The sequence below is a fragment of the Spinacia oleracea genome, chromosome 6 (assembly GCF_020520425.1).
Source record: "Spinacia oleracea cultivar Varoflay chromosome 6, BTI_SOV_V1, whole genome shotgun sequence".
NCBI lineage: Eukaryota > Viridiplantae > Streptophyta > Magnoliopsida > Caryophyllales > Amaranthaceae > Spinacia > Spinacia oleracea.
The window spans coordinates 121849268-121870876 of NC_079492.1; the positions used below are offsets into that span (position 1 = coordinate 121849268).

A 21609-nucleotide genomic window follows, 5' to 3' on the forward strand; every position below is an offset into this window, starting at 1 on the left:
AAATAATACTTCAATGACCTTCTTCTCTAATATGTTAATTAAAACATAGTCCTATATACACGCTACACGTGCTTAAAAGTATGCACATTTGCTAAAACATGTAAGAAAATGTATTTAAAACTAAAGAAAAAATAAACATATTTATATGTAACAATTAAAATCTATTTAAGAATTAATGTAATCTTCATAACAAATTAACTAAATAAACGTAAAAGATTGTGTTTTTTACATGTTTTTTTTTTTTTATTATTATTATTTATTTTTTGCGTTTTTTTCCGCAAGGTGCTTGTATAACCATATAAAATTATGGTGATTAATTACGAGTAATAAAAAATGTGAGATTGAAGGTATGGGTACCATTTATTTTTAACTGCCCTAATACTTGATTTCATGTTTGTTAGATAAATTCAATTAAATTGTTGTTTACTTTTGGTTGTCACATACTCACATGCATTGGAATTTCCTTTTAAACAATATGACATTAAATAAACGGTTTTTAGAATTATTACAATTGTTTTTAATTAATTAAAAAATTTAAACTTATTAAGGATATTATAGTCTATTCCATAGGTGGAAACCAAAAGACCATTTACTAAAATGCCCTCAAGAGTTCCCTTATATAATAGAGAAGCTAACATTTATTTTCATATACTAGAAATAAAACATGGTCAAAGTGAATAGTGCAAAAAATAAAACAGTGCAAGTAACTTGAGACGGAGAGAGTACATTTAACTTCATTCTCATTACCATCGATCATTTTATTAACGGCTATTGCAGCAGGGTCGCAAATAATTTTATTTTCCCCTCTCATATTTATTACTAGTCTTATATGCACGCGATGCGTGCAAATATAAAAAACAGGTTTGTGTTATTACATTTAAACCTGAATTAACATGTAAAAAATATAATATAAATGCGTGAGTGTGAATATAAGAAACATATACGCATATAAACAGATTGATTAAAATGGTAAGGATTTATTTAAGGGGCTAGATTGATTAACATGCTTCTTTGGACTTTTTCTATTGGGTAGGTTGTCATTATATTCTCTATTCTATAAGTGTAGAGGTATTTTAGTAATCCAAGGGGACACCAAAAGTGGATTTACTAAAATAATCTCACCTTTTCACTTATACTCCGTATAATAGAGACTAATTTGATGCCCGTGCGATGCACGGCAAAAAAACAATAGAGACTAGTTTGATGCCCGTGCAATGCACGGCAAAAAAACAATAGTTAGATATATAATGACTTATATTTTCTACGGAGTATAAGTTTATAAAAGACTCTTATACAAAGTATGTGAATTCCTAATTGTTAATTTTTAGAAAAAGGTGATAAAAATATATGAACACTTAAGTTTATTTTTAATGTACTACTTTTAACAAATTCACATCTTTTAAAGAAAATAATCTCATCGTCACTTATGGTATGATAAAATCTTATATTTACTATTATCAAGTTTGTTAGGAGAGTATCAATAGGGTCTGTTATAACATCCAAATTTAATTAAGTAAAGAAAATAAGGGATAAAAATATTTTAATATCATTAATATTAACTTTATGAAGGGTAACGCTACAATGATATATGATCTACTTAAGTATCATCTTCCCATTAATTGATCAAGTATATAAATGTGAAGTACTCCGTATGCACTTCTATTGTTCATAGTATTACCTACTTGTACGACAAATTCACAAAATAAAAAAAACTCAATCATCTAAAGGAAAAAATATAATAAATATTCATTCATACTACATTCGAAGCTATTTATTTAATTAAAAGGAATAAAATTCACCTAGAAAGATGAAGTGTATTGATAGCAGTCAAAGTCTTGTCCCATTAAACCGCAAATTATCACAAAATGGAACAATTTACAATTAGGCCAGATAAAGAATGACCGACACAAACAAATTACAAGGAAAAACCCCAAAGCAAAAAGAAGCATAATATAGAGAAGATGAAATGAATGTAACAATGTATTTACTTTAATCATATGATATACTCGGACATAGTATGTGGACGTCTCCAATGCTATTGAAAAAACTCCCCTTTATATATATATTAGATTAGTAATTACTACCTTCCTTTTTAGGAAAAATTTCCAACTACTATTTAGGATTTTAGTCACTTTGCGAATTACTACCTAGGTTAATAAAAGTTTCCAATTACTACCTAGATGTTTAGTTATTGCTATCAATTGCTACCTTAACCCATATTCTGATGAACTAGCCACTAATCATATTATAATTACATGTTAATCATAATTTAATTATTTTAATTAATTAATTAAAATTATTTAAAAAAAAAATAACAAAAGGTAAGGAAATGCTATTTAATTACATTGTGTTTTACTTGAAAGGTGTAGGATAAGTGGGAACTTCGGCGCAAGTGAAGTACCACTACTTTTTATAATGTTATTTACATTGTGTTTTACTTACAAATTTTGCACTCCTTTCTCATTACTTAATTTAAGTTTTTTTTTTTTTTTTTTTTTTTTTTTTTTTTTTTTTTTTTATCATACCCACCCACATTTTTACATGTTCTCTTATTTTATCCATATTTTATTATATGCATCCGGCCATCTTTTTACACACACTCTTTTTATTGTCTTAATATTTGTTCAAATAGTAACTGTAAAGATTATTTCGAAACGGAGGTTGTATACAACTAATTGTTTCATACACCAAAAAAATACGAAGTAATATAGACTAGATTAATCTATGTCTTTAAGATAAATTCAACATATATCAGTAGTACTACATGCGTTTTGTAAATACACAAAAATCTTGTTTAAAATGGGTGTACAATAAATTATAGTACACCAAGCCCATATTAGGCAACTCAAAATAATTGGCACGTGTGAAGTGAAACAAGTGAAACGCGAAGTTGATCATCTTCCCAGTTCTCTCTTTTCTCTCTCCTCTCTCCCTCTTCTGCGATTTCTGCTGCGATTTCAGGTGCGATTTCTTCGCGATTTCAACTGCAATTTCTCTCTTCTGCATCTCAACCGCAACTTCTTGCGATTTCTTCTGCAATTTCTTCGCGATTTTGCTACATTTACCTCGACAGTTCATCCAGGTTAGTTTTCTACCTATTTTCTTTGATTTTTCGTATTTTGATAATTAGGTTTAATTATTTTAGTTGTTCTACTTGAATTATTCTTCCAATTATGTCACGTTTTGTTTGTGTTGCTTCGAATTTGTATTTGTGTGTATTGATTTAGGTTTTTCTTCAACGATCGTTTGTTTTTGCTGCGATTTTGTTCCTTTGCACAGATAGCTTCTTTGCTGCGATTTTGTTTCTTTGCTGCGATTTCAATTTTGTGCTTTAATTTCTGTTATATAAATGTTAAAGTTTATAAATCTGTTAATAAGTTTAGGTTATTCACCTAATAGTGAAGAACATTTGTATTCAAAGTTGCAAGCACGTGAATCATTGAATCTGTATCAAAGTTGCAAGGATAATTGAGTTAAAGTTGAGGATTATAGAGTTAAAGTTAGGATTTTAGAGTTAAAGTTGAGGGTTCTAAAGTTAAAGTTTAGGATTCTGTAGTTAAAGTTTAGGGTAATTGAGTTAAAGTTGAGGGTTTAGAGTTAAAGTTGAGGGTTCTAATGTTAAAGTTGAGGATTCTGTAGTTAAAGTTTAGGATAATTGACTTAAAGTTTAGGATAATTGAGTTAACTTTAACTGTGAATAACTTAACTTTAATTGGTAATAGTCTAACTTTCACGTTTTTACCTTTCTACAACTAAATTGAGTCTTTCAGTCTGTTTTATTTCACTGTTGTACTTTGTCGTGTTAAAGTTATAGTTTTATATAATTAAGTTATGGAAATTGGCATAAAAGTTAAAACAGTTTTCAATCATTTAAGACTTAACTTTTCTATTAATATCTTAACTTTAACAGTTAAATCTATTACTTTTATATTTACAAATTTTTCATCTAATGGGAGTTTAACTTTTGCAGTGATTTTTGACATCATTGAATCATGCCGAGAAGTAAAACTGTTAATGTGAAGGAGATTTTACAAGAAGATGATGACATTCAATATCCAGATTCAGAAAATATTGAATATGATGACGATGATGACGATGTTGTTTATGAAGATGATGAGGATGTTAATACTGATGAGGACCAGGACGAGAACTGGGAACAGGATGAGAACGGGGACGAGGACGAGGATGTTAATGCTGGCTTGGTTAAACCGACAGGCAAAGGGAAGAAGAAGCCGGGAGTCATGGTTAAGAGTGAGTTGGTTGAAATAAAAACCAAAGGGAAGAAGGCAAGGATTAAGGCTGAGGTTGATGCTAATGTTCCTGTTGATGCTGAAAATGATGTCCAGATGTGAGTTTTACAATTTGTTTTATTTCTCAATTTGAACTTTTCTGTGTTAAAGTTGTTTTATAAAGTTAAGGACTCTGAAGTTAAAGTTGAGATTTTTGTAGTTAAAGTTAAGAATTTTGTAGTTAAAGTTAAAGTTAAGAATCCTAAAGTTAAAGTTTATGATTTTGAAATTAAAGTTTTAAGGACTCTGGACTTCAAGTTGAGGATTTTGACGTTAAAGTTAAGGATTTTGTAGTTAATGTTAAGATTTTTGAAGTTCAAAGTTGAGAATTTTGAAGTTAAACTTAAAAATTTTAAAGTTAAAGTTAAGGAACCTAAAGTTAAAGTTTATGATTTTGAAATTAAAGTTAAGGATTCTAAATTAAAAGTTTAGGATTCTAAAGTTAAAGTTAAGATTTCTAAATTTAAAGTTTAAGGATTCTGAACTTAAAGTTGAGGATTTTGAAGTTAAAGTTAAGGATTTTGAAGTTAAAGTTGAGGATTTTGATGTTAAAGTCAAATCTTACAAACAAGATTTCTAAATATAAAGTTAAGGATTTTGACTTTTTTCTCCTAACTTTACCTGCTAAAAGTCAACTTTTTCCTTTTAAATATTACAGCTGTACTTATGTAGGTTAAAGTTATGGTATTTGTTGTAAATATTAAGAAATTCTTCCATCATCAGAAACATAACTTTTACTGTTAATAACCAAACTTTAACTGCTAAAAGTCTAACTTTTACCTGTTTAACTTTTTTTCAGCTTGGATGGGGGTTGCAGTACTTCAAACTTGACTACCCAGTGTAGACCAACTGCTTTGTTAGCTGTCATAGAAACATTCAATTCAAATCAAATTAAGTCTGTTTCAGAAATTGGATTCGGTTGGTTGTTATCTTTACCTACGCAAACTTCTAAGTTAGATACAACATTATTTCCCTGGTTGATTGATCATTTTGATCCTGTTAGTTGGTTGTTTAAAATTGAAGCTGGAAAGGAATTCATATTTAGTCCATGTGATGTGCATGATGTGTTTCTTCTCCCATTACATTCTGACAATCCTATTGTAGATAGCAGCACTAGGACTAAGGATGTAGGTTTGAAAAATCAGTGGAGAGACTACTTTAAAGTTAAAAAAAATGCAACCATTCCATTGCGTCTGTTGGAGATTAAGATGGGTGAATTAGTGGAAGGTGGAGAAATGTTCAAGCGAATATTTGTGATGTTTGCATTCTCTGTTTTCTTAGCTCCTATAGCTAATAGGACTGCTGATTTGGGTTTAGTTAAAGTTCTTGAGGATGTAGATGAAATAAAGAATCTTGATTGGTGTGGATATGTCCATGAGAGACTTTGTCGGGCTATTAGGAAGCATAAAACTTCAGGCTGCCAGGGTAACGTTGGTGGTTGTTTATGGGTTTTACAAGTTGTCTATTTTCATCGCCTTCAATTTAGAGGCATTGCAGAGAGTTGTAGTCTTCCGTTGATGAAGCATTGGTCTGGTACTAAAATTCATGAAAGGCTTGTTTTGGAAAAGGATTCAGCTTGCTTTGGCAGTGGTTTATTAAATACAGTGACCTACCCTGTTTGTCAAAAGTTGGGTTTTGAAGAAGGTTTTGCCAAGATTTGTGGTAGGCATGATGCTGTGAACGATGATGAGAACCATATACGGTTCGTCATTCCTGATGGGCAATTGTCAAATTCAGCAATTCAATCAATTTCAACTGATGTAAGTTTCTTCTCAACATTTTTATAGTTATTTCTCTTTTATTAAAATTTTTATTCTAGTTTTGAGATTTGATTCTAAAATTAAAGGTAAAGATTCTAAAGTTAAAGTTATGGATTATGTATTTAAAGTTAAGGACTTTGATGTTAAAGTTGAGGATTTTGAAGTTAAAAGTTAGGGATTCTAAAGTTAAAGTTAAGGATTATGTATTTAAAGTTAAGGACTTTAATGTTAAAGTTGAGGATTTTGAAGTTAATGTTAAGGATCCTAAAGTTAAAGTTTAGAATTCTAAAATTGTTTCAAGGATTCTGAACTTAAAGTTTAGGATATTAAAGTTAAAGTTAAGGATTCTGAACTTGAAAGTTTAGGATTTTAAAGTTAAAGTTAAGGATTCGAAATTTAAAGTTATGGTTTCTGAAGTTAAAGTTTAGGTTTCAGTAGTCTAACTTTTAAGTTCAAAAGTCTAACTTTTAATTCAAAAAGTCTAACTTTTCCCGAATCTTGAAGGAAATGCATGCGGAGTTTTTGAGAATGAAGAGGAACTTGGAAATTGTTTCAAATTTTCATTTGAAACAACTTGAAGCTGTAGCAGCACTGAGGCGACGTTCATCTCCATCGCTGCCGGATGATGATTTGGATCCAAGGTATTATGCCATGATGCAAGAATTGGCTGAGATGGTAGTTTCAGTTCAGTCTATGCCAGGAGGTTTGGAGAACATATATTGTGATGGAAAACCTAATGCTATACCTCAAGATGATAGTCCAAATAAAAAGATCCAAGGAGTTCTTGATGAAATTAATGTCAATGAAACTGCTAACAAGACTGCTGTACAGTGTGAAGAACCTCGTATTGTTGATGCTACCACTGATCCAGCTCAGCAGACCAATCAAGGTGCAACTTTACTCTATTTCAGTTTACTATATGTTCAAAACTTAGAAATATCTAAAAAAACTTTAACCTTTTCACATTAAATGATAAGGAATCATTTATTCTACTACAGGCGCAACTTTGGAGGTTGATGTACAGCCAAGCTTATCTGAGCAGCTGGTTGTACCTCTTCCAATTGTTGAACCTCTTCCAAGTGTTGAACCTCTTGCAAGTGCTGAAACTGCTCCAAAAGAATTAAAAGTTTACGAGCCTACTGTCAGTTATCATTCCATTATACACTCTTCTTTCACTGATGGCAAGGCTAAAATTGGAATTCCATGTGGAAAGGTTAACACTGAACCATTCCTTGTCGGACATTTCATGCGTTTCTACAAGAGGAACATGAAACGTTTGCCCGAGTTGTATCAAGAAGTTGCTGATTATTGCCTTCTGGATGATCCTGTCGTAGTGAAGGCAGAGTAAGTCTTTTAATTGTCCTAACTTTAAGTACAAAAGGTTTAACTTTAACTTAATAAATCTTAACTTTTTTTTTTTTTAGGGAAACTTTGGTCTGGTTTGATACCGTACATATGATTCAAAGAGAGGATATGTTGTCACTTGCTGAAGATCAAGAGATCTATTTTTCTATTATTGAGTGTTGGGCATTAATGATAAATGCAAATGAAATGCAGCATGCCTCACCGCCTTCAAAATTCTGTTTTGGTGTCCGCCAAAGTGTGAGTTTCTTAAATTGTGTAGTAGTTTAGTAAAAGTTAACATATTTTTAGGAAATGTTTGTGTTGTACTAATTTGTTTGTTTTCCCTTGTAGGAAATTTTGGAACTTCTTTGGCAAGATTCAACTAACGAGGCTGCTATGGATCAGCTTCTAATTTGTTGGAAAGAGTGGATTGATATTTACAACAATGGCTTTGACATCACCTGTGTTGATCTGGTCAGTTATTACTTGGCATCACCTCAAAATTAAATTAAGGATTCTAAATTTAAAGTCAAGTTTTATGAAGTTAAAGTTTAGGATCTAAAGTTAAAGTTAAGGTTTCTGAAGTTAAAGTTTACCATAATTGAGTTAAAGTTGAGAATTTTAGAGTTAAAGTTGAGGGTTCTAAAATTCTCAACTTTAACTGAATTATCCTTAACTTTAACTTCAGAAACCTTAACTTTAAGTTTAGAATCCTAAAATTCAACTTCTAACATTAAATTTTTCTGAAGTTAAAGTTAAGGATTCTAAATTTAAAGTTAAGGTTTCTGAAGTTAAAGTTTATGATAATTGAGTTAAAGTTGAGGATTTTAGAGTTAAAGTTGAGGATTTAGAGTTAAAGTTGAGGGTTCTAAAGTTAAAGTTTAGCATTCTGTTGTTAAAGTTTAGACCTGAAATTAAAGTTTTGGAGTCTGAAGTTGTAATTAAGGTATCTGAACTTAAAGTTTAAGATTTTAAAGTTAAAGTTTAGGCATTTTAACTTAAAGTTAAGGTATCCAAAGTTAAAGTTTAGGATTCTGAAGTTAAAGTTTACTTTCACTAGTTTAAGTTTTGTTTTTGTGTTTCTATTAACATCACAATATGTTTTGTTTTTGTAGGTTTTTGTTCCTTTTTTTCGAGAACGCCACTTTTTCCTATTTGTGTTGAATTTGAAAACCAAAACGATGCAACACGTGGACAATCTTGTGTATGATGAAGCTCAAATCATTGATTTGGAAAGTTTTTCAACAACTCTGGTAATTACCTCTAGTCAATTTAAGAATGTTGAATTACCGGTTCAACTTTCTTTTTTCTGTTACAAACCAATAAATGTGTTTAATATTGTTTTCAGTGTGATCTCCTGGGTACTTTCCTTGATGATAGAGGCAATAATCATGAAGGTGATATTGGAACGTACCCCATGGAGGAGATTGAGTTTGATTGGAAGACTGCAAAAGGTTCTGACCTTGATTGTGGAATTTATACAATGATTAGTATGTTGACATTTGAAGGAATCAAATGTAGCTGTCCTGATTTGAAAGAGGTTAGAATTTTTTCGAATCATAACTTTTAAGTCAAAATTCCTAACTTTTACAACAATTTGCTTAACTTTTATTAGCCTTATTTATTTTGGAATTTAAAATGATGTTGATAATGTTATTCTTTTTTTTTTCAAATAATACAGCCCCGTAAAAGGATTGTTCTGCGTGCCGAAATATGTGCCACACTTGTGTTATCTGACATGAATGACAAACGGGCAGAAGTTCTCAATAAACTTGCTGATTTCAATTCCAAACGAGTAGATGTCTATCCACATGTGGTAACCAGGAGGAAGCAAAAATTGGCAAATGATAGGAAGTTGAAGAAAGAAGCTGCCAAAAAGGAGAAGGAAGTTGAAAAGAAAGCAGAGGAGAATGCCAATGAGAACAAGAAACCAGAGGGTAAAATTGCACAGGAGAATGCCAATGAGAACGAGAAACCAGAGGGTAATATGGCAGAGATGAATAACAATGTGGCAGATGTGAATGATAATGCGGCAGAGGGCAACAAACAACCGTTGAAGACTTTTACTTCAAGAAAACGTCTTAAAAGGAATGTAGCAGATGCATCTGTCCCCGAAAATGTAGGACCACCAGAGAAGAAGCAAGCTCCTACCAAACGGGCGGCAAAGAAACCTGCAGCATGAAATTTTAATATTAGTTTTAAAGTTCATCAAAACTTTAAGTACAATAATCTTAACTTTTACATTTTCACAAAAATATTTCTCTAGAGTATAATGCCATTTTTGTGTATATATGGCATATAATTTTGGTTTTTGGTGATGTTCAGTAGAACATGGAAACATGTATTTTTAAAGTTGTTGATTCTATGGTTAAAGTTAAGAATATTATAATTAAAGTTAGCCCTGTTATTGTTATAGTTAAGATCAACTTTAAGAATAATATTGGTTTTTGGTAATGTTCAGTTTCTGTAAAAGTTTAGGATAATTTAGTTAAAGTTGAGGGTTCTTAAGTTAAAGTTTAGGATTCTGTTGTTAAAGTTTAAGCATCTGAAGTTGAAGTTTTGGAGTCTGAAGTTATAATTAAGGTTTCTGAACTTAAAGACTTAGATTTTAAAGTTAAAGTTTAGGCATTTGAAGTTAAAGTTAAGGAATCCAAAGTTAAATTTAGGATTCTGAGTTAAATTTGAGGATAATTGAGTTAAAGTTGAGGATTATAGAGTTAAAGTTAGGGTTTTAGAGTTAAAGTTGAAGGTTCTAAAATTAAAGTTTAGGATTCTGCTGTTAAAGTTTAGGATAATTAAGTTGAAGATTATAGAGTTAAAGTTAGGGTTTTAGAGTTAAAGTTGAGGGATCTAAAGTTAATTAAGTTTAGGCTTAAAGTTTAGGATAATTGAGTTAAAGTTGAGGGTTCTAAAGTTAAAGTTTAGGATTCTGAAACATGTATTTAAAGTTGTTGATTCTATGCTTAAAGTTAAGATTATCACAATTAAAGTTAGCCCTGTTATTGAAATAGTTAAGAAAATTTAATATTAGTTTATCTAACTTTTATTACAAAAAGGGTAACTTTAAGTACAAAACTCTCAACTTTAAGTATAATATTGGTTTTTGGTATATAACTTCAATTCTTCATTGTACGTTAAGTATCCATGCACTTTGAAACTTTATTTTCAACTTAAATCCGAAAAAAAAATTCACAATTTATCTTAGACACTTGGACACGTATCCAAGTCAGTCCAAGTAACATGGGTTTTGGCGATGTTTAGAAAAAGTTACGTAACATATTAGAAGTTGTTAATTTAATGCTAAAAGTTAAGCAAATATACCTCAACTTTTACTATATCTAGCCTGACTTTTAATATATAAATCCAACTTTTACATTTTTGAACAAAAGACAGATTAAAAGATATATACACTTCAGAGAAATATTATACTTCACTAAATTTTAATGTATATATTCAAACTTTCAATGTAAAGAAACTTTTACTAAGTTCTCAAGTCTAGTAAACTTTAACTTCAGAATGTTAAACTTTAACTTCATAAACCTTAACTTTAACTTTAAGAAAAAATTAAATTCTATTTTTGATATAAAACATTAAAAGAATCAAAATAATCTCAAATTTGGAGTTATTGTTCCAAAGTCTGCTGTTGGAGGCGCTGCAGTTTTTCCCTTCTTCTTTTTGACAAATGGTCCTCGTGGTCTTTTGTTCCTTCCTTTTGTTGTGCAACGTTCAGGATCCAATACCATAGGAGGTTCAGTTGCTGTGTTTGTTGCAGGTTCAGAACTTGTTGCTTGTTGTACACTTGTATCACTTGTTGTTGTTGCATGAGTACCTACAAACATTTAACATACTGTATCATAACTTTTACTTATAAAACCCAAACTTTAACATATAAAACCCTAACTTTTACTTATAAAATTGTAACTTTTACATATTTTCCTTTTTAAGAAAATGTGAGTTCCAATCTGTTTTTATTTCACACATTATAGTTTTTTTGGTTTAAAGTTGTAGTTCTGTAGGTTAAAGTTATGAAATTTATTCTAAAGTTAAGACAGACTTTCATCATCTCTAACTTAACTTTAACAAGGAATATCTTAACTTTAACCAAAAAACAATTAACTTTTACCTGCTGGTGCTGAGTTTGTTTCATATGCTGCTGTTGCATTTGTTTCAGGTGCTGCTGTTGCACTTGTTTCAGGTGCTGCTGTTGCACTTATTTCTGTGGTTGAAGCGTCGTCAGTGTTTGAAACATTTAATGACGCTAGAAGTTCATCAACTAGAGACACACTAGCGGCATAACCATCCTCCATAAGGGTTCTTGTCTCCTCATTTGATTGGCTTTTCAAGATAAGGTTGTAGTATTTCCTAGCCATGGTTTGGCGCCAAGGTGTGTACTGCACCTCTTCTGGTTTTTCATTTTCTAATTTGTTCCAAACTGATGACTTGGCAGATTTTGTCCACCTCTTTTTGATGTACTATTCTGGAATCCGGTTAACCGAATGAAGGTGCAATATCCTAATGCAGTGGTAGCACAACCATCCTGAAGCTTCAAAGTTTTTACACGTACATGATACTGTTTGGCTCTCGTGGATGTATGTTACTCTCTGTGCAGACCAAGGTTCTTCATCAATGGAAACAGCATAGAACTCAGTATTTTCTGCATTAGTAGTACCATGTTTTAAAGTTAGGAAAATCAATATAAAAGTTAGCCCTGGTGTACTTAAAGTTATGAAACTTAATTTTTCAGGTTACATAACTTTAAAAATAAAAAACCTAGCTTTAACTTCAGAATTCTAAACTTTAACTTCAGATGCCTAAACTTTTTCAAAATCTTAACTTTTAAAACAAAAAACCTAAACTTTTTACTTAAAGTTATGAAAATATGTATAAAAGTTAGCCCTGGTGAATTAAAAGTTAATAAACTTTATATTTCAGTTTATCAACTTTTATTAAAAAAAAGGCATAACTTTTACAGTAAAAAGACTAACTTTAAATTCTGATATTTACCTTGTTTCCAAATTAATTTTGCTGTTGTTGCAATTGAATATCCAAATTCCTCCTTAAAGTCTCTGAATAGTGACAACGTGTAAACTTCTGATGCATGTTTCAACAATCCAGATAGTGGTAAAGCCGAGGATGGAACCGATTTACTACAAGAGAATTCAGCTTGCTTTTCTGTACTTCTCCAACGTTGTATTGTACCTTTGAACAATCTATAGAAATCAGTTAAACTGGTTGTTCTGTTTGCTCTAAATCCGATGGCGTGATTAGTGCTTTCACTTCGTTGTGAAGACAAAATCCCAGCTGAAAAGAAGTCTTTGCTTAGCGCAGGGCACCATTTTTCTCTCAAATCGTATACATTTGTAAACCACTCTTCCCCTATCAGCTCATATTGTTGCAGCATTGATCTCCAATTGGTTTCAAATTCAACTACTGTGACACACTTATACAAGCAATAGTTGAATGTCTTCTTAAAAGTTGGATCTCGTTTCAATGCCCCAAATCTGGTAATAGCATTCTGATGCAAATGCCATACACATAATCTGTGTCTTGAATCTGGAAAGACCTGCATATACAACTCAATGTTAAAAGTTGAGATTTTTGAAGTTAAAGTTAAGAAAATTGAAATTAAAGTTAAGAATTATAAAGTTAAAGTTAAAGTTAGGGATAAGTATTCTAAATTTAAACTTTAGGATTCTAAAATTAAAGTTAAGATTTCTAAATTTAAGGTTAAGGATTCTGAACTTAAAGTTAAAGATTTGGAAGTTAAAGTTAAGGACTATGAACTTAAAGTTGAGGAATATGAAGTTAAAGTTAAGGGCTCTGAAAAGGATAAATCTTGGATTTTTACCTGATTGATGGCATTGTTCATTGCTGCATCTTGATCTGTAAAGATTGATATTGGACTTTTTCCCCCCATTGACTTTTTGAAAGTTTGTAGAAGCCACACAAACGACTCAATCTTTTCATCTCCTATGAATGCACAACCAAACATGCAATTGTTCCAGTGGTTGTTTATTCCAACTATTGGAGCACAAATTAGGTTATACCTGTTTGTTCTATACGTCGTGTCAAAAACCACTATATCTCCAAAAATTCCATAGTCTTCCATCATCATAGAGTCCCTCCAAAACAAACTCCTCAATTTACCTTTTTCATCCAATCTAAATCTAAAAAAGAAGTTTGGGTCACCTTCAAGCTCTAAATACATTATGTCAGTTACTGCTTGTGCATCACCTCCTTCTATTTGCTTCATTTTTAACCTCGTGCAGTAATTTAGATGGTCTTTCTTCGAGTGTCCCAAATTTTCTTCACCTCCAGCTTCAATTGCCATGTAGTTAAAGGAAGCCGTGGATGACAGACCTGTCAGTTCAGCATAAAAGAATGTAAATAAAATAATAGTTTCGGCAAAATGTTTAACTTTTACTTCTTCAGACCTGACTTTTAGTACAAAAAGGCTAACTTTAACTTTTAAAACTTTAATTGTCAATAACTTAACTTTAACACCTTATAGTTAATTTTCTTTGTTAAAGTTGTTGTTATTTAGGTTAAAGTTAAGGAAATCGTTGTCAAAGTCAAAAACAGTCTTCATTCTACTCTTACCTAACTTTTACTTTAAAAAGCTTAACTTTAACTTCTAAAACTTTAATTGTCATTAACTTAACTTTAACACCTTATAGTTAATTTTTGTGTTAAAGTTGTGGTTATGTAGGTTAAAGTTAAGGAAATTGTTGTCAAAGTTAAAGACAGTTCTCATTCTATTCTAACCTAACTTTTACTTTAAAAAGCTTAACTTTAACTGAGATGAGTGTGACTTTTATATTTCCAACTTTTTTCATCTTAGAAGGTGATTGCAGTAACAAAAGGATGAGTATCAAAACAATAACTTTTACACAGAACATAAAAGTTTAACTATCAAAATGTAACTATTACCAGATTTTTGCATAGTTTCAATTGCCTCCCTCTTCTCTTCCGTTATTTGCCTTTCAGATCTATGCAAGTAGTGCCATTGACTTCTAGTTAAATCATGGTTGTGCATTATCACATGATTAACAACCTCATATCTGCCTTCAGAATTCATTTTCACTCTCAAGCAAGCCCTACATTGAGTTCTCGTGATCGAAACTTGCCTTGGTTTTCTCTCTTTTTTGGGCACCACAGGAACAACTGTTTGCACTTTTTTCTTTTTGTTCTTTCCATTGTTTGTTACTCCTGCTGCTGAACAAACATATGTCTTTTCAAGCACGATTCTTGTCCCAACTTTGAATCTCGTGTTTCCTTTCCTTATGGAAAACCCAACCTCACTAGCATGTTTTTCGTAGAAACCTAGAAGTTCCTCCACTGTTTCAGCAGTGTATCCCATCAGTGTTCCAACAATATCTTGATCCGGTTCTGTTATTGCAATTACCAAAAATCAGCAATTTTTTTTATTATTAAACCCTAACTTTTACGCATAATACTATAACTTTTATTAAAAAAAGGCCAACATTTACTAAAACAAGTTTTACTTCTATGCATAGAACTTTAACTTTTACTAAAACAAGGCCAACTTTTACTAAAACAAGCCTAATTTTTACGCATAAAACTGTAACTTTTACAACAATAAGTCTAACTTTTATGGATAACACTATAACTTTTACTAAAACAAGCCTTATATCTATTTAAACAAGGCTAACTTTTATGCATCAAACTATAACTTTTATGCATAAAACCATGTAAATTCTTTATTTAAATCTAAGCAAATATTCTAAACTTTTCATTTCAATACTTAACTTTTACTCTAAAAACCTCAACTTTAACTTTGATATCTGTAACTTTTTCAAACACCTATTTTTCAGCCAAACCAACACATTTACATAACTTTTACAGGAATATCTCTAACTTTTTCATTCATAACTATAACTTTAACTTTGAACGTATAAACTATAACTTTTATGCATAACTATAACTTTACATTTTACTTACTTAACTTTTACTCTGAATACCTAAACTTTAACTTTGATATCTGTATCTTTTTCAAACACCAATACTTCAGCCAAACAAACATATTTACCTAACTTTAACAGGAATATCCCTAACTTTTACATTTATAACCATAACTTTAACTTCAAACATATAATTAATTATTCATACCTTCAGAACCAGAAATAATATGTTGTTCTTCAGCTTCCATTGCCTCCTCTTCTTCACGTTCCTGTGCCAAAGCATTATTTTCGATGCAATTGTTGAGAACGTCCTCCATTGTTGCATCTTGAATATCAGGTTCAACAGGAACTTGAATGCTTTGAGTGGATTGAATCACACTCCTAATTAGGTTTTCCATTAGAGATTGATTTCACAATTTCGATCTCGATTTCAATTGCGTTCTTCTTCCTTCTTTTCAGTTTGGATTTCAATGTCGATCGTTTTTTATCTCGATTTCGATTGCGTTCCTCTTCTTCAGTTTCGATTTCAATGTCTGCGTCCTTCTTCCTTCTTCCTTCCTTCTCTTTTTGCGATTTTACGGGGCGTTTTCTCTCTCCTTTTCTGCGATTTTGCTGGCTGCGTTTTCTCTCTCCTCTTTCTTTCTTTCTTTGCGTGATTTTTCTTTCTTTCTTTCCGTGATTTTGTGCGCGCGTTTATGTTCATTTAATTCACACGTGTGACAACTTGGTGCACATTAATATTAATGTGCACCTGTTGCACACAAGACCTTTTGTTGTAAATATCTTTACGGTTACTATTTGCACAAATATTAAGACAAAAATGGGAAAGTTGGTTAAGCATAATAAAATATGAGTAAAGTAAGAGAAATGTATAAAAAAGTGGACGAGTGCAAGAAAAAAATGAATAAAGTAAGAGAAAGTGAGTGGAAAATTGTAAATATTGTCAAAAAATAGAATAAAGCAGACTGTAAAGTACATTCACTACAACAATTTCCGTGTTTTGGCGACGCGTTTTTGGCTAATTAGCGACGCTAATAGGCGTCGAGAAAATTTCCCTCGACGCCTGCAATTATCGTCGAGGAAAACTTAGTCGAGAATTCTCGACGCCTTTAAGCGTCGAGATTTGGGACGCCTGACGCTGTCCAGGAAGTCTTTGGGGCGTCGAGATTTGGGACTCCTTACGCTGTCCACGAAGTCTTTGGGGCGTCGAGAATAGCGACGCCTTACAGCGTCGTCTTTTTCTTTATGCGTCGAAAATTATGACGTCATATGCTGTCCATAAAATAACAAGGCGTCGAGGTCCTCGACGCCTTACTGCGTCTTAAGATGTGTGTTAGGCGTGGATCAAAATTGTTTGCCGACACCTTCCTGGGTCCCTATTAATAACCCGCCATGTTCCGAATTTTGCCGACCCCTTTTTGCGTCGACCTGTTGTAAATACTAGACTTTTAACCGTGCACTTTTCCCCCCCTTATTTAGGATCTATAGATATCATACGAGAAAAACAATTAAAATTAAGATAATAATCAGTGCTAAAATTAGACAAACGAGGTTTTAAAAAGTGAAATCATATATTTATATATGGTGTATGTTACAATGTATGAGAACGTGCTACATAACTTACAACGTTTGTTTCAATATTGACATATTGACCATTATTGGCTGCTAAAATAAATAATAAATTAAATAGAAAGGCAAATAAGCCACATATTGCATTAAAACATCTAAATTTGCAGATTCTAGCACTCTCTCTATTTGCAAATCTGGAGTTGCCGCATATCATCCTTGTCACACGCTAAATAACCTTGGAAAGAAAAGACGGGTTAAATCAGTCCAAGTCATAACTAACAAACATCACTTGTTCAATTTAGAAACGGTTAAAATAAACTTATTTACATGAAGCCTGTAACCCTTGCGCCCCATACATCGTTTCTACGATCTCACCAACATGAACATCATCCACTGGCTTTACACCCAGAAGATCACACGCCTTCAGAAATATTGTTGGATTTGGCTTCTCAGCAGCAACCCGTTAGAGAAATCCAGTTCAAACTCAATAATGTACAGACATTTCCAAGTAAAATCCGACTGATAGCCAGTTAGTTTTGCTGAAACGATCATAACATCAAACCAATGTTCACAATTCAGAACCCTCAACAGAGGTCTTAATCGAGTATCGAAGTTTGAGACAACGACTTTTACACCTACATTTCTCACAGCCTGAAATACATACCCTGTATTTGGTGGCAACGATGCCATGAGCAGGAATGTTATGCTATTGTCTCAAAATTGCACTTAGTTTTGTTACTGTATAGTCAGATAACCAACCTGACTGGTTGATCCTTGTGTCTTTGTATCTGATAAGCGAAGCAAAAGAGATGATCTAGACGGAAAGAAAGGAAGTCCAAAGAAGAATACAAGAAAATGATTAAATGGCAAAGGAAAGACAAATACAGCAGAGATAATAGTTATTTGAGGAAACATAAAATTCAGTAAGAACTTCACACCTCCTAGTGATTGTTCATACTGTCGGAGCTGCTTTATTAAGCCAGAATCAGGGGATGCCTGCGATCTTTTGCTTCTCACGTATTCAAGAGCTTGAGATATAGTCATGCAGCGCTTCTTGATCAGATAAGTAAGAATTATTATCACACTGCACCACAAAAGAAATAACTCATAGTATTTTATCTACTTTCAGTATCAGCAACGAGAAATACTCCTTTCACTTTCAAATTGAGAAAAATATCGGTAAACAGAAAGGATAGGGTCAGGGAAGGGCCAGTCCAGTACTCTTTCTAGCGACTTTTTCTATTAGAATATAAACTCCATCACCAATGTCCTGCAATTAACAGTTTAGTTAGCACTTAGCAACAACAAATACAAAACAAAGCTTCCATATTACTAAAATTCAACATTAACATTTAGTAAAAAATGAACACGAGTTGATATTAAACTCAGACAAAACAATACCAAATCAAGTTGGTTTAATTTAGAAAATGTTGACGGTGATAAAAGAGTGTCATGTCTAACTCACTTAAACTTTGAATATCAGCAAAAGTACCAAATCCAGCTAGATTATTACGAAGTATATCACATCACCACACCACGAACTACAAGTTATTCCAATTCAAAAAAGAAACCACCTCCGAATTTCAAGAGTAACAACAGAAAAATACAGAAAACGTCACATCACCAATGAATCACATGAACAAAAAGATTACTGCCACACCAATGAACAGAAAATATGCCAGACAGAAGTATTCGCTTCAAAAACAGGAAATTCATAGGCTAAAGGAGTTGCATGCTCTTCCTTTTTCAAGTTGCTAAGCCATTATTCAACAATTAGCTTGGATTTAGTTTCTTATCGCAACATATATCAGATCCTAAATCTATTTGGTTTAGAGAAATCTGTCTATAAAAACATGCTCCAGGCAAAATTTTAGCACTAAAAGAACATGCTGGAAATGGATAAACCTGACCACCATGAGACCATGATGAAAGACGGAAATGGAAAGCTCCGCCATGGGAGAATCAATCTCTGAAAGCTTGTTCAACTATGAGATCCGTCAACTAAATCAAAAGAAAGAAGGAAATTGATTGTAAGGGGCTTAGAAATGTAGATCTGGAATTTTCAAAGTGATAGAGAAAGAGAAGGTTATGAGGTTAGGGTTGAGGAGAACGGGGACGGGGAATGGGGCTGCTCTCACAGAAAAAGAAAACGGGCACCTAAATATGACCACGTGCGGGGCATGTGCTTTCCTAGTAGTATCTCGACACCTATAGTAGACGGGAAAATAGGAAGACGCAGGAAGGCGTCGAGAAAACATGCAAACAACAATTTAATGCTAACGGTTCTCCCTCAGCGTCGAGGACTTGGTGTCGACAAATGGTGTATTTTGTAGTAGTGCTTCATCATCATCAAATTTGAAGCTTTTCATGATAAGCATCCTTATTCCTTAACTCACAACTACAACTGTCATGCCAAGCTTAGTCTTGGTTGACCAACACATGTTTATTTTCCATGAACATTATTATCAATTTAATTTCCTACAGCATTCCAAACTTCACATTCAGCTGCTGGCCATAATGAAAGTCAAAATTTGGCTTTAACTTTAAATAAGGGGGAAATTTCAGAACAAATTTAGCATCTGACTTGTTTTGCACACAAACCTCAGTATAGACAAAATCATGTACAGTATAAATCAACATCCATAAAGCAAGCCATTTAAAAAGGGAAGAAGCATAATACCAACGCGCAAGACTACACAGTGAGAAACTAATCACAAAGGAGAGTGAAGATACAGGAGAGGATCAGCGGAAGTGTGAAGAAGAAAAAGGTTACCAATCATTTCTTCCTTCATCTTTTCCGCCTTTTCTCGGGCTAATGGCTCCATTCGAACAATGTTCCTCCTAGCCTGCTCATTTGAAGCTTCCACTTCCAATATTTTTTTCATATCTGCAAGGTATCCAAATTTAACCACCATAACGGTATAGATGCACAAGTATATCACAGTATGCAAAATCTGTTTTTAGACATTACAAAAATATAATCACTTTAGTAAAAAAAGTCTCATAACAAATTCGCAACTCACCAGAGATGGCCTCTTCATATCGTTCAAGCTTTTCATAAGCCTCTCCTCTCCTGAGAAGAGCTTTGACATATGCTGGATTTAGTTCTATAGCTTTTGAACATTCCTTGACTGTCTCATCATACTTTCCCTGAAAGAGCAATATGCAAAAGAATCTAATTAAACAGCTAAAAGCGACAATCAGAGGAGGAGACTGCCTTCTCCGAAAGAACACTAGAGTTCTTAAAGGAAGCAAACATGTAGAAACACATAGATACAACATATTGGAGTGGGGAGGGGAGTTATGTGTTCAAGAGAGATGGATGACCAAATTCTAAGTCCTTGTATCTAATGCCCGGACAGTGTTAACCCAGAATAAGAAAGAAAGCTACCCATCCCCCCCTCCCTCTCTGTATGGAAGATATTAGAGACATCTGGCTCTCCAGCAGAACCTATCAGCTATCTATATTAACCCTTTTCTAAAAGACCGGATCAGAAATTGGAAATTGGAAATCTGAAATCTGAAATGGTTTCATTTTCAGCAATCCTTCCAATGACATAAACCAACAGTATCAAAACACCAAACAAAACGAAAGAAGTTGAAACGACTACGTTTCATAAACAACCAAATATCGTCCTCAAATTGTATGTCTAAGTAACAAATACGAATTAAGAAGTACGCATTTCTCTATACAACAGAAAAATCAAACGCATAGTAGCAGGAAAAAAACCCTAAATTAAGCGAGAAGCTCAATCAATGGAAGAAAAATCAAACTCACTAGATTTTTTTTTTCAAATTCAACTTCAATTGCCAAATAACTACAAATAATGAAATCAATATTAGGTTACAATTTCGCTTAAATAATACAATTCAATAATCATAAGAGAGAGGAGAGAGAGAGAGAGAAAGAGCACCTGTTTCAATTGATCATCATCAAGAGCATCTTCATAAGAATCATCCTTAACAGCCGTCAATGGCGCAAATTTTTCTTGTTGTTGTTGTTCGTCGTCGCCAAAGTCGGTACCTCTATCAGAATGATCGCCTTCGCTAGCCGTTTCGAAACCATCCGTTTCTTCTTTGTTGTTGACGGAACTCGTTTCAGGTTCTAAATTGAGTTTCTTGTGGTTGATCTCTGGTGCTGCAGCAGGTTCGTCGTTTCATTGTTCGATTACCACCATATTTGAGAGATTTTCGGGGGAAAAAGAAGTTTAAATTGAGAAGGTTGAAGATGAAAAAGGCTCAAGTTTAAAATTAAAGACAAACCTTGATGAATATCAATGGCAGATTGGCAGAGAGCAGAACGGTTTCGAATTTGTAGAGAGGAGAGGTACGATGCGGTTCTTTTGGTGTTTCAGCTAATTAGGGTTAGCGAGAGATAGAGTACGTGAAGTCGTGAACAGTTTTTAGTTTTAGCGCTCATAGGCTCATAGAAAAAAAAAAAAATTAAAAGCGCTTAAGTTCAATTTTCACTAAAATTTGAAGCGTGTATAATGTTTGATATTGGAAACACGTGCAAGGCACATGTTTTGTCGACGCCAAAATGCGTAGCGAGATATTTCGACGCCTAATGGCGTCGACAATAAGCTGTCGGCAAAATTCGCGACGCCAAAAGTCGTCGTGGAAACACGGAAATATTTTTGGCCCCCAACTCCACCCCCTTGGCGTCGAGGCTCAAGCGTCTTCAAAGAGGCCGTTTTGTAGTAGTGATTATGAAACGGGCTAAAA

At 32.8% G+C, this 21609-nt stretch overlaps 4 protein-coding genes across 4 annotated transcripts; 1 reads left to right on the plus strand and 3 right to left on the minus strand.

The window, feature by feature from the left end:
- The first annotated feature begins 2849 nt into the window (after nucleotides 1-2849).
- Nucleotides 2850-9575, plus strand: LOC110792239 (uncharacterized). Its single transcript, XM_056832715.1, has 7 exons — nucleotides 2850-3082; nucleotides 3971-4348; nucleotides 5089-6049; nucleotides 7745-7867; nucleotides 8509-8646; nucleotides 8742-8933; nucleotides 9075-9575. The coding sequence occupies exons 2-7, from the start codon at nucleotides 3993-3995 to the stop codon at nucleotides 9573-9575; spliced, it is 2271 nt and encodes a 756-aa protein (XP_056688693.1). The 5' UTR covers nucleotides 2850-3082; nucleotides 3971-3992.
- Nucleotides 9576-10799: 1224 nt separating this feature from the next.
- Nucleotides 10800-12017, minus strand: LOC130462467 (uncharacterized). Its single transcript, XM_056830708.1, has 2 exons — nucleotides 11517-12017; nucleotides 10800-11222 (listed from the first exon to the last, which is right to left on the minus strand). The coding sequence occupies exons 1-2, from the start codon at nucleotides 11761-11763 to the stop codon at nucleotides 10993-10995; spliced, it is 477 nt and encodes a 158-aa protein (XP_056686686.1). The 5' UTR covers nucleotides 11764-12017; the 3' UTR covers nucleotides 10800-10992.
- On the minus strand, nucleotides 11866-14790 carry LOC130463554 (protein FAR1-RELATED SEQUENCE 5-like). Its single transcript, XM_056832716.1, has 4 exons — nucleotides 14324-14790; nucleotides 13242-13753; nucleotides 12398-12956; nucleotides 11866-12047 (listed from the first exon to the last, which is right to left on the minus strand). Exons 1-4 carry the CDS (start codon nucleotides 14751-14753, stop codon nucleotides 11866-11868), a joined length of 1683 nt encoding a protein of 560 aa, XP_056688694.1. The 5' UTR covers nucleotides 14754-14790.
- Nucleotides 14791-16867: 2077 nt separating this feature from the next.
- On the minus strand, nucleotides 16868-21038 carry LOC130459093 (uncharacterized; the record flags this gene model as incomplete). The annotated part of the gene is made up of 5 exons (XM_056832717.1): nucleotides 16868-17119; nucleotides 17212-17698; nucleotides 17823-19771; nucleotides 19908-20034; nucleotides 20799-21038. Coding segments are annotated over 3 exons (543 nt in total), but the record flags the coding sequence as incomplete, so codon positions are not given.
- Nucleotides 21039-21609: the final 571 nt, after the last annotated feature.

Coding starts and splice junctions, on each gene's coding strand:
- LOC110792239 (XM_056832715.1), top strand. CDS start 3,993: ATGCCGAGAAGTAAAACTGTTAATGTGAAGGAGATTTTACAAGAAGAT. Junction 6,050..7,744: donor TTCAATCAATTTCAACTGAT/GTAAGTTTCTTC, acceptor TTTCCCTTGTAG/GAAATTTTGGAACTTCTTTG. Junction 8,647..8,741: donor AAAGTTTTTCAACAACTCTG/GTAATTACCTCT, acceptor TATTGTTTTCAG/TGTGATCTCCTGGGTACTTT.
- LOC130462467 (XM_056830708.1), bottom strand. CDS start 11,763: ATGGCTAGGAAATACTACAACCTTATCTTGAAAAGCCAATCAAATGAG. Junction 11,223..11,516: donor AACAAACTCAGCACCAGCAG/GTAAAAGTTAAT, acceptor AAATGTTTGTAG/GTACTCATGCAACAACAACA.
- LOC130463554 (XM_056832716.1), bottom strand. CDS start 14,753: ATGGGATACACTGCTGAAACAGTGGAGGAACTTCTAGGTTTCTACGAA. Junction 13,754..14,323: donor TGAAACTATGCAAAAATCTG/GTAATAGTTACA, acceptor CTGAACTGACAG/GTCTGTCATCCACGGCTTCC. Junction 12,957..13,241: donor TGAACAATGCCATCAATCAG/GTAAAAATCCAA, acceptor TTGTATATGCAG/GTCTTTCCAGATTCAAGACA.